Below are 12719 nucleotides of genomic sequence, written 5' to 3' on the forward strand. Positions count from 1 at the left end.
ACATTCAAACTGACAACTTTACAATGAAATTTATCGATTAGTCCAAAAATTAATAATTTTATGTTCCCAAACAATGTCACAGTTATAAGATATCATGACATAATAACGGCAAGAAAACGGTTAAAATTGCCAGAAAGATACAGTATTGAAGGGAAACTCAATTCTTAAAAACAAAAACTACTATTATATATGACATCTAACCTTCTTTATCCTTAGCATTGCCCGGCGTACAAGGCTCCTCAGGGCCCGGTTCCACATTGATGGTCGCCATGGCGTTCTTCTTCGCCAAGTTGTCTTCCTCAGTCGGCTCCCCCACGCTACTCAGCGAGCTCACTCTGGAGAAATACCCCGGGGTACCTTCCTCGCAGTAGTTCACCGGCTTCTCCGGACTTATCATTCCTGAACTGAATTTAGTATCAAACACCTCCCGCTTTTCACTTTCAGACCTTGCAACCGCTTGGGGGGTAGTAGCCGCCATATCGTTGTCGTGTCTTGGCGGATCTTCTATGGAACACGTATCTTTTTCATCCGAATGAGTCATAACTTCTGGATGCTCTTTGGCGTGAGGCGCATTCTTCTTTTCCTTCCCTATAACGCGCAAATCGGACATCGAAGTGGCTGTTGAAAATATTACGGGTGTTTCGTAAGGAGTGCCTTCAGTTGCGAAGAGTTTGATTGTGTCAGACGGACCAGGCGGCTCTGACAAATCCGATCCGGTCTCTGATTGGTGCTCCGCGTAACGCAACGAGTAATCCGTTGGTTGGTCTAAATCAGTCTCTTGGTAATCACCGTAGCTACTAGGACTCTCCTTCTTCGAGTACTTTTTAGTGGAATCCGATGGTTTTGGCTTTTCTAGATTATCCGCTTCACTGGTCTTTGCCTCCGTGTATTTTCTACTGTAGTCTACTGGCTGGTCACAAGAATCTTGGTCGACGTCGTAACCAGATTCTGTATAATTAGTTCTCAAATCTGTTGTGCTTCTTGGAGGTGGAATCGGCGGTTGAGTCGGGTACCGAGTGAATGGTCCGTCCTTAGCTAACGGCTTCGTACTCATTTTGTACACTTCACTGGTTTTGTCAGACTTCATCAAGTCTTTGTTTCTGGGCGTCGGCACAGGCACCTTGCCGGGCCTCGTGACTCTCTCAAACACTGAATCAGAGTGGGTGCTCGTCACGGAATCTTTACTGTCGGATCTGTTCACGTTTCCGGAGCTACCACCAGAAGAGCGTGACACTAAAGCACCTTTCAGAAGAGTATTACTGCAGCTTAGATAGCTCGCTAAATGTGCGCTGTGGCTCAGAGATATCTGTGACGTCAGAGTCCCCATCAACGGCGAACTCGACGTCATCCTGTGTCGTTCCAAATTCAAAGCCATCTGTCTTTCCGTGGCTGTGAAAAGATTCTTCTCTTCCCTGTTACTTGTCGTAGGAGACGTAACCGGTTCTATATTGTCGCAAGTTTCAGCCAGATTTTGATCCAATTCCTGTTCCAGAGCCTTCTGTTTCCGCGCTCCTAAAGTAGGCAACGCTGGCAAATTCATGCTTCTCGCTGTCGTATCAAGGGATATTATATGCGTCTTTCCAGGTTTTGAATTTAACAGGTTCTTGAGAGCAGCGCTAGAGCCCATAGCTATCATTTTGTGCTTAGAATGGATCAAGCTTCTGAGCATTGGCACGGCACCATGATCCCAGAGGAATTCCTGATCCTGCGGGCATCTCGCCGATAAGTTCCAGAGGGTCCCGCAGGAGTTGCTTACAACCGTCAAGCTCGGTGACTTCAAATGCTGCAGTAAGACACTCAAGCAATTTCTCTCGCGGAGAATTTGTCTGTAATCTTCCCGGACGGCTATATGGCTGGAGACGTTTCTCATTATACCACCGGCGTTTTCTACTATCGCCAGGGTTTTTGTTGGCGAGTCGTAGCTCAACATGTCTACGAGGAAGCCCAGGGCCCCATCGACGGAGCACAGTGCTACTTTGTTCATGGAGCAGTGGGCGGTTAGGTTCCATAAGGCAGACAGTACTGATTTTAATGTCGCCTCTTTTTGACAGGTCATCGCCGCTTTGGTGAGACCTTTTACGGCGCCAACTTCTCTCAATACCTGTTTGCTATTAGGGTCTGCCCGCCATGACAGATTTCTAAGCACGGCCGCTGTTACCTGAAAATATAAAGCATGAACTTAAATCTTTTGCGGATGACACTGCGCTAATTTTTACGGGGGAATCTTGGGCAGAGGTGCTAAATTCCGCCCAAATTGGGTTTAATCGGGTAAATGTATGGCTGAAAGACAATCATCTAACTTTAAATGTTAAAAAGACCAACTACATGGCATTTACTATAAGAAATGTAAACCGACCATATACCGAACATAAACTTATTGCACATTCCCTGGAAATATCTAATTGTCAAGATGGTTCTTGTCACTGCCCAGAACTTGAAATGGTTACCACCACTAAATACCTTGGTGTCATTATAGACTGTCATTTAACTTTTGCCCCTCATATTGAATTACTTTCAAATCGTATCCGCAAACTAATATATGTTTTCAAAAAACTTCGACATGTTGCTGACGCTGGTATTCTCCGCATGACATACTTGGCATTATGTCAGTCGCTTATAGTGTACTGCATTACTTCTTGGGGTGGAGCATCAAAAACCAACATGCTTACGGTGGAAAGAGCACAGAGGGCTGTATTAAAGGTCTGTACATTCAAGCCATATATTTTCCCAACCGAAGACCTTTATAAACTATGTGGAGTACTTACAGTTAGACAGCTTTTTATATTGGCTATAACAATGCTTCAACATTCGCAAACCCCTTTTAATCCACAGCTAATCACCAGAAACAATAGACTAAGGATATCACTCGAGTCATTCAATGGTACTCAATTTATAACAAAATTTCGTTGTTTCTTGGGACTTTATCTATACAAAAAAATACACTCTAAAATACAAATTTTCGCACTAAATAAATTTCGTTGCAAAGAAATGGTTAGTGAATTTCTCCAAATGTTAACATACGATGAGACTGAGTCTTTAATGATAGTTGCATCTTAACTACCTAAATTGATGGCAATTTTTGTATCATTATTAATTAAATTCTGAATTTTTCTATAGAGTTGACAATATTACTACTACTAACATGATGCAATGTACTTCTCACTTGATTTCAGTTATGATTTTTTGTATTATTATTGTCTCTACAAAAATTCTCTCAGTTTATTTAAAAATATTATTCTCGTATATATTATACATATATATTACTAACGAATAGTAATACCACCTACTCACTTTATTTTTACATCTAAGCTATCTATTAATGGGGAGACCTGGTGACCTGTAACACAGGTTCTTCTAGGACCTAGTATAGGCGCCAGTTCTCCACAATATAATTATGTAACAGAAGTCATACTATTGTTTTACATGTAAAGGTATTGTTATTGTGGAGAAAAATAAATAAAGGATTATTATTATATTATTAAATATCTACAATATTAATCGACTGCTTACAAATTGTAGTGCAAGTAAATGCAAACCCTATTTCACAAATCACTTGCCTATACTCTAAGTCGTAATTTACAACATGGGATCTGTTAAACTTTCATGGTTTTCAATTACTAACATCATGGACATCTACTCCTCTAATTTTAGCTGCGTCATGTATTATTTCATCTGAAATTTTATCTACAAGAAATAAACCTACGTTTTCACTGCACTCTCTATTTTCACTTATTATAAATGGATATTGGAGTGGTCTTGTTCTAAAGTGTCCAAACTGTGTGTGGTTTCCACGAAACATCCCTGCGTACTAACCTGCCGCATGTCATCATTGGGCGACTCCAACTGCTCGACCAGCGCCAGCATGAAATCCTTGAAGGAGCACAGCAGGGATTTGTTGTTGCCGTCTCCGAAGGTCAAGTTGGTGAGAGTCATGCCCGCGTACTTCCTCATGGTCAAGCAGGTATTGTCGTCTGTGCCGCTGCCGTGTGCCGCTTGGTCGCCGCTTACGAGGGCTGCCAAGGCTTGCAAGCCGCCTAGTTGGCAGACTACGTGCCTGCAATAATAGGGTACTTTTATATATCATTTCTTTCTCCCTCACGAGGTAGACAGCCAATATTCTCAAAATACTCGAGGATAAGTTCAGCTGAATGGGTGTAATGATGGCAATGAGATTCCCATAAGAATAGGGACTAGCCAATGGCCGTAAGGAAGTATCTCGACTATAATTTGTGAGGATATTGTGTATCTTTCATGTTTGTACATTACTAAGTTGCACCCTTAACTTGAGCCTCTATAGGTCGAAAATTGGGATCCACCAACAATGTTAAACTATTTTGTGTATGCTTCCCTTTTCACAGTTTGTGTCTTAATACAACTTAACATCAGGACTTAAACCATGCTATTTTTTTAACTATTATTTATAAAGAAAGCTACGCACCTGTGTTCTTCATCAAATGACAACTTCATGAGCGCAGCCACACTCTGGCTAGGATGCTTGGTCGCATCGTCTTCTACCGCCTCCTTTCCTTCCTTTCTCATTTCCACTACTTGTTCTAATACATAACAATATTCTCTAACTTGCTCCAACAGTCTCCACACCCTGGCTTCTCTCCTTCCTGCTTTATCATCAGTCTGCGTTAGAATTATATTACGAAGCGCCTTCGCCGCCCGATCTCGCGTTTCCCTTGGCACCTTCGAATGAATCAACTGCACCAATAGAGGTATGCAACCAGATTGTCTCATCGCGATACAACTCTCCACCGAACGGCTCATTTCCAACAAGGGCCCACTCAGATCCGCATTGTTCTCCGGCGATAAACTCAACAGCGAAATGAGCGAATAGACACATTCCATTTTGTTCTCTAAATTGGATGACGGCCTTCCGCCTTCGGCAGACCCATTGCTGGAGAAACTACGAACGCTGGCGCAGTCCTGCCCGGACCATTCCCCGGGCCAAGTCCCTCGATACAGTTGGGAAGCCCGCTTGTCGCGTTCGCTGGATCTCGCCGCATTTTCTAGGCCATAGTGTAGAGCGCTTCGGTAACTTGTTCTGTGTCGGTCATCTTGTACTAAATAAGACGCCGGTGGATTCTTTTGTGGCCTTTTCGGGAGCGCTCCTGCTTTCTTTTGTGTATTATCATCGCCATCCACCTCGTCGTCCAGAAAATTAGGATTTGTGATGTCGCTTCGCTCGTCAAACTCATCCGGTGACGGGGAATGATCTAAGAAGTGTGGTTTAGGAATTCGACATTCGATGTTTGATCTGGACGGCGGCTGGTAGTCTTCGTCTAGGAAATGCGGTCGGCGTGGGAGTCGATCGGGCTCTAGTGTCTCCAAGTCAAGAGTCAAGTCCCGAGAGCGCGCTTTGTCCGATTTCGGAGTTTTACTATGTGTGGGTTTGGCATCTTTTGGGTTAGAATTGCGGCGTGCTTCGGGCGAGAGCGGGGAAGACAGGTCTAGAGGCCCGCGGGGGGGTTCGCTTGAAGTGGAAGGGGTGCAGTCTTCGCTGGCGGAGGGTCCGGAGTCAGTTAGCGGCGAATTCGAAGAGTCCATGCTGCTCCAAGGATCTACCATAACTTCGTTCTCCAACTGCAACAAGTCGAGAGAAAGCAATCAAAAAGTGAATCAAGGTGAAGGTTTTCGGGTTGAGGTAATCGGCTTAAGACCGAAAAATTTATCGCGTGGTCGAGGCTCACCTCAAGGTCAGTCGGTTCCACAGGCTGGAAGGCTGTGGTTATTTGTAGATACATAAAAATACCAGTTCCTGGCACGATATCGTTGCACGCAAAGCCGAGTGTGATGACTATAAATGTAATTTTTAATCGTGCAATTACACACTAATTGATTTGCGAACTCTATGAGCAAACACAAAGTACAGTTTATATTAGCAATCCAAACACGATAAAAGGTAATAACGGTTTCAAATAACTGTATATAATAATCACGTTGGATATGGGTGAAAATCTGGCATTAAATTCAAATATGTATGTAGCCACAAAAAAAAATGTTTTAAGATTTCTTTATAAGATAAATAAATGCAGTATCACCTGAACTTTCTCTCTTGAACCATAACATTTACGTTAAATGTCCATTCAACATTTCAGCACAAGTATTCTGAACACCAAAGATTCATGTTAAACTATTTTTTGTTGGCTAACACATACACCGAGACAGCCGAAAGTAAAAATAAGAGCTGGTTTACAAAAGTTTTCAATGAACGTAATACTCGTGTGGGTTACACAATTACTATAACGATAACCAAACCGTTACTAAACGGCTAATCTTTAAAAAAAAAATGTTGCACTTTTTAAATTCTTCATACTTTTGTCATTTTGACACGAGTCACAAATTTGTTTTTTTTATTATTATTTCAAGAGTCATATAATCTACAATAGCAGCAACAAAAAGAAGTGTACATCAATCACTCTCAAAGATTTTAGTTTAAGATCATAACTCAAATTTTAAATGAAACAAGGGCTCATTTAGCAGTTTGGTCACGTATTTAAGGCCATATCTGTAATTGTACAAGGACTGCAATATGGTACATGACTCATGGGTCACAATGAGCTATTAAAATTACATCATTCGCTTGTTGGGACGCAAATTAAAGCATCCCAAGAGTAGCGGTAAAACATTCGGATGTTTTAACGCTTATAAAGGTATATCAATTTAAGCGTAGATAAACGCGAAAGCATATCTATATCAAGCGGTGAGCTATGAAAAGCTACGAATAATAATGATGATAATACTATTGATACACCTATGCATTAGGATACCATTGGATGAAAACTATCCTAGATATTAAATTCCGGTTCTAGCAATGCGGTCAAAACATACTAAAATTACATAGGTATTATTTAATTGCTAACCTGCTTTTTCACAATAATTAAAGATTTTCATTGTCGTTAGTTACTAAAAAAGTATCAGATTAAAAAAGCACGTAATAAATTTCGTTTATTGCAGTTTTTATCAAATAACTTTCCTATTTTATCCTTTGCATCTTATACTTTTTAACAGACTACATTTCAATCAATTAGCATTTCGTTTACCTACTAAACTTACCAAATCGCAATCATTGGTCACAGCGCTATCATTGCCATTCTCCATATCTACTCCAGAATCGTTCGGATCACCTCTCCTCCTCCGCACATCAGTGATCTCATGGTAATTCCTTATCGGGTTGAAGCTTATCCTGAGATCCGTCGTGAAGTCATCGAACAATTTGAACTGGTTCGCGTTGAACTCCGTATCGTTGTCCAGGACTGGGTCGAACGTGTTTGAACGGTCAGAGTCTAAAGTTGTATACGTCACTTTGTAATAGTCCCGAGAATTCATTTTTGACACTTCACTTTATGTATGTTTCTATATTCTACTTCATAATAGGTTTAAGATCCCTAAATAGAGTTTAAAAATTAGTGTGTTGCATTTGCGGTCGAATTGTCAGCTAGCAAACCATTGAAAATTGTTAGTAGCGCTGTCATAACTTAAGAACGCATTCATCCATTAAGCCTGTGTGTTAAACCAGCGAAACTTATTAACATTAACATTTTAAGAATGTCTTGCAGCTGACTACACAAAGTGAATGTATTGGATACCATCGTGATTCGCGTAATAAATATCTTTCCAGCTGAGCCCCATTCACTACTACGTATCGTTGTAGAAATAGCTAAAACACAGCCGTAAAGTGACTATTAATCTACTTTTAGAATAACTGAAGCTAATCTAAACCTCTTGTGCTAGAATACAACGGTTAAATAGGTCGGCGATAAACAAGAGTACATTTAGACCAGAAGGGCTCTCAATAGGTGGCAACAATTTTAATTTTACTATCACCACGCGAAATTTATCTGGAACGCTGCCAGGACTGATGATATATAGCACTGGGCCATATTTCGGGCGATTTATTGAAGCTTTCAAAATTATGCCTAAGCTAGATCAAAGATTCTCAAGAACAAACTTACTAACATGATCGTCATCGTATAAAATTTAAATGACATTGCATAACGCGTAAAGTATTCCAGAATCACCACATGGCCGGCACATTACCCCGGGGACGTGATAGACAGATGGTCAAAAATACATCATTACTCATAATACTCGTAGCGCCGCTCGTAAAGCGTTAGAAATAAACCCCGTATATTTGTTTATATTGGACTCGTGCAAGGTTAAATTATGTTTTATGCGATAGGAAATTCAGACCTTCAATTTTGTGATACGTGTTGGATTAGATTTATGTGGGAAATTTATTTTGAGCCGCATCTTTACGAGAAGCATCCCGTGGATATATTTGAGACATCTTGTTATCTCAAGAATCTCGACCTACTTTCTTGATATTTCGATGGCCCTTTCCCGCCCTTAATAAAATCTGCATGAAGTCAAGTCGTCTTTGTTGTTTGTCCGATATCCAGAGTATTAGAATCAATAACAGCAAAAGAGAGAAGAAACATGAATGGATACAATGTAATACCATATAGGTTCATATTTGTGAAAAAATCTGATATATTAATAAATTCGTTGACTTAATGCCTTAAGTCGCCACTATCATAAAAAATTTAATACTATAATAAGAATCTGAGATACACTGTTTAATACACGCTATATAAAGCACAAGGCGTTAAAGAGACGAACCATACGCCCATCTGGTAAACAGAAGCAGTACTACGTAATACTACGCATGTGGTCAGAACAAAAGCGTGTTCTAAACAAGTTATTAGGTCAACCAGAAAACCTAATGGCACAAACAGAGGTGTCGACGAACTCAAACGTTACGTAAGTGAAAACGTTAGCGAAAAGGTCGACGAGCCTATTACACTCACGATTATTAGACATTGCATTGGATTAGGTCAGACGGACGCTTAATCATCCGCAGATAATCTAAGTGTTAACATGATCAGCTTGTAACTAAGCCGACACAAGCGAACAATCAAACGAAGTTTGTGTATAGACCATAAATGTTAATCAGTCTGCACCTGGTTCCGAAATTCTACTTCAATTTATACCACACACTTTGAAACAAACTTTACTATGATTTCATATTTTTCCAAAATTCATTTTAGAGTCTTGTACTGTTAATTAATAAAGAAATATCACATGCGCTGTCTAAATTCCCATAACGAGTATATAAAGCGCTAAACATCAACTTTATTTTCAGTTTAGTCGGTCGAATTAATTTGAATCCCTTCTACGACAAAACCATCAACGTGGCAGAATTAGGGTAAACTAACGATTAATTAGTAAGCAAATACGCTTGGACAGAGCGAGAATTGAACCCAATTAATGTTTGTTAAGACACGAGACGTTTTAATTTAATGTTGATTGAGTAATGTGAGAAATGGAGTAATTTGTAAACTTTCGATGTATGTACGAGTTACGGACACAAATTTTAAAAAAGGATACTAGAGAAGAACTGATCTAGATATAAAAGACCCTAAAAATAACTGTGTAGAAAGGTAATACTGAGATCATGCTGTTCCTACACACATATATACATACATCAAATCATTCCTGTTATGATGAGTAGGCGGAAACTACTTCTTCCTTTTTGACACTATCGTTTTTATTGGTTTTATTTACGAAAATAATACTAAAACAAATATTTCAAAAAAAAAAAAAACCAGTAGCTACAGCTACGGATATAGGTTAAAAATAACCACACCCCGTTTAAACTAGCAACTAGTTAGAATATTTCTGACCCAACTATATAGGGAAATTTCAGTGCATGACATTTATGGATGAACAACGATCAGTTACAGGATCCTCAACTATTTATAAGTGTATCTATTTGGATGAGCGGTTCTTGTATTACAAAATCTCATGTTAAAGAAAATATAGGCATGGGGAAGAGTTTCAAATTTGTGTATTGGAGCGGTGACAAAACCCTCGAGTTACAGGAAGTCGCGTTTATAAATAGAGCAATAGTTTTAAAACGGGCAGTGACGAAAAACTTAAACAGTTTAACTTTACAGAGGGGAAGGGTTCATTCGATTCAGCTACAGACGTTAAATAGAGCAAGATCCCAGAGCCGTAAGACACAACTTATTTTCTAAAGAATGGATCTTTCGATTCTCAGTAGTCTTTCATGTACTTTTAATACCTGCATGTTTGTGAGACTTGCCCGGTGACACCTGCGCAGGTACCAGGCGAGAAAGGTAACTAAAAATCACAGTTACTTAACTTAAATTTTTATGACTGATTTTTATATATATTTTATAGAATATTACTCTGAAGTCATATCAGAGAAGTCAGACGCTTTCCATGCGCCAAAACTTTTGTCAGACGCTTTAAAGCTCTATAAAAAAAAATTAACTTAATTTATTTTTAAATGTCTGACTTTTATATATGTTATTCAGATAACTATTACAAAGTTGTATTAAATCAGTCAGACAGTTTGTAATGACCAAACACCCCTTAAATACAAGAATTACTCGGCCTCGAGTATGAGCGCGATAGCACAATGCGCATGCGCGTCAGAGTAAAATATCTAATATTTGAAAAGTACTTACAGTTTTCAATTTAATATTTTTGCATATCTATTCAAATACGATGAAATTTATAATTAAAATAATAATTAATCATTTTTAAAATAATATAATATATATTCCATATAAATAGGGGAAAATGAATTTTTTTGTAGCAATAGCCTTTCAAAAAGAATGATTTTTATTTTATTTAAAAAAATATATCTATTATAATAATTTCAATAAAAAAATAATTAATTATGATTAATCAATTGAATAATTATTTTATTGTCTCTTTATCATCTTCATCATCAAAATAATCATTTGAATTTTCATCATTTATTAAATCTCTATACTGTCCACTCAAGTCATCGTCCTCATCATCAGTTAGATTGTCGTTGCTGGCAGAATTTTCCGTAAAAATAAAATCATAAACAATTAAAAAATAGTATAGTAATAGTAAACCTATAACATATAAATATAAGTGAAAGGCGACTAAGGGCTTACAAATAGGCTTACAAACTTGGGATTCTTTTTTAGGCGATGGGCGAGCAACCTATCACTATTTGAATCTCAATTCTATCATTAAGCCAAATAGCTGAACGTGGCCATTTAGTCTTTTCAAGACTGTTGGCTCTGTCTACCCCGCAAGGGATATAGACGTGACCATATGTATGTAGTCTACTTTAATTTCGATACCACCCCAACGGCTTCAATGGTCCAGTGGTTAGCGCGTGAGACTGTGAAGTTGGCGGTCCGAGTTCGAGTCCCAACAATAACAAGATATGTATATATTAATTTTTATTAAAAATGTTTATTTTTTTGTGTTGTTTGAGTATTTATTAAAAAAACTGAAAATCAAAATATTACATGTAATCATACGGTAAAAATATTTTGTCTGTACATTTAATATTTTGACTGAAACAAATAGAGAATTTTTTTTTACATTTTTTGTCTGTCTGTCTGTATCAGACTGTATGATTAAGATTCAACTCGAACTTTACGCGGACGACGTCGCGGGCAACAGCTAGTATGCAATATATTATATTATTTTAAAAATGATTAATTATTATTTTAATTATAAATTTCATCGTATTTGAATAGATATGCAAAAATATGAAATTGAAAACAGTAAGTACTTTTCAAATATTAGATATTTTACTCTGACGCGCATGCGCATTGTGCTATCGCGCTCATACTCGAGGCTGAGTAATTCTTGTGTTTAAGGGGTGTTTGGTCATTACAAACTGTCTGACTGATTTAATACAACTTTGTAATAGTTATCTGAATAACATATATAAAAGTCAGACATTTAAAAATAAATTAAGTTAATTTTTTTTTGATAGAGCTTTAAAGCGTCTGACAAAAGTTTTGGCGCATGGAAAGCGTCTGACTTCTCTGATATGACTTCAGAGTAATATTCTATAAAATATATATAAAAATCAGTCATAAAAATTTAAGTTAAGTAACTGTGATTTTTAGTTACCTTTCTCGCCTGGTACCTGCGCAGGTGTCACCGGGCAAGTCTCACAAACATGCAGGTATTAAAAGTACATGAAAGACTACTGAGAATCGAAAGATCCATTCTTTAGAAAATAACTTGTGTCTTACGGCTCTGGGATCTTGGACTAAAAGAACTATTGAAACAGTTAATAACTTCATATCCGCATCAGTATGTGAACTTAATTGATAAACAAATCTATACATGTTTCGAAAAAAATCAAAGCCATCAAAGGAACTAAATTTTTTATACTCAGAATTGTTTTGGTTAAAATTGCCCAGAATTTTATTAAGGGTCTTGATTTTGACAAGTTCAGAAAAAGGTAACAATTTTAGAATGTGACCTTAAGCCGACATATAAACAGAGCATGTGAGTGTCAAGTTACAATCTATTACAATCAGAAAAACAGTCCAGACAATGAGACAATTTCAAGTAATCAAAAGCATGGCTTGGTGAAAGTGCTGCTATGGAATTTTGCGTTGCATCCAACTATTATAGTAATTGGAGTGAGACGGGTCTAGACGCGACGGAAACATGATGGATGGTGGTGGAGGCAAGCTCTGGATCAATACAATGGGGTAAAAAGAAACGTAGACGTTAATTTGGACTTGGTGACTGAACTCCTTAATCGCCCGGCCATTTACTTTGCCGACTCCAAATAAAATGCAGTTAACTATACAATACTCGTACCGTGTGGTTCCCGGCACCAATACAAAAAAGGATAGGACCACTCCATCTCTTTCCCATGGATGTCGTAAAAG

General features: G+C 38.2%; 1 protein-coding gene across 4 annotated transcripts in view; it reads right to left on the bottom strand.

Annotated features, from left to right (window-relative positions):
• Positions 1–12719, bottom strand: part of LOC106136785 (adenomatous polyposis coli protein) — a 54582-nt gene that overhangs the window by 15730 nt on the left and 26133 nt on the right. For 2 of the 4 annotated variants that reach the window (XM_060946152.1, XM_060946151.1), the window contains exons 2-5: positions 7063–7394; positions 4439–5589; positions 3814–4054; positions 202–2158 (exon numbers count right to left, since the gene is read on the bottom strand). In XM_060946152.1, the coding sequence (XP_060802135.1) occupies positions 202–2158; positions 3814–4054; positions 4439–5589; positions 7063–7335 (3622 nt within the window). In that variant the 5' untranslated portion in view covers positions 7336–7394. The remainder of the gene's footprint in view (positions 1–201; positions 2159–3813; positions 4055–4438; positions 5590–7062; positions 7395–12719) is intronic. The other 2 variants (XM_060946153.1, XM_060946154.1) reach the window with 1 other exon arrangement.

This window comes from Amyelois transitella, chromosome 10 (assembly GCF_032362555.1).
Source record: "Amyelois transitella isolate CPQ chromosome 10, ilAmyTran1.1, whole genome shotgun sequence".
In the NCBI taxonomy this organism is placed as follows: domain Eukaryota; kingdom Metazoa; phylum Arthropoda; class Insecta; order Lepidoptera; family Pyralidae; genus Amyelois; species Amyelois transitella.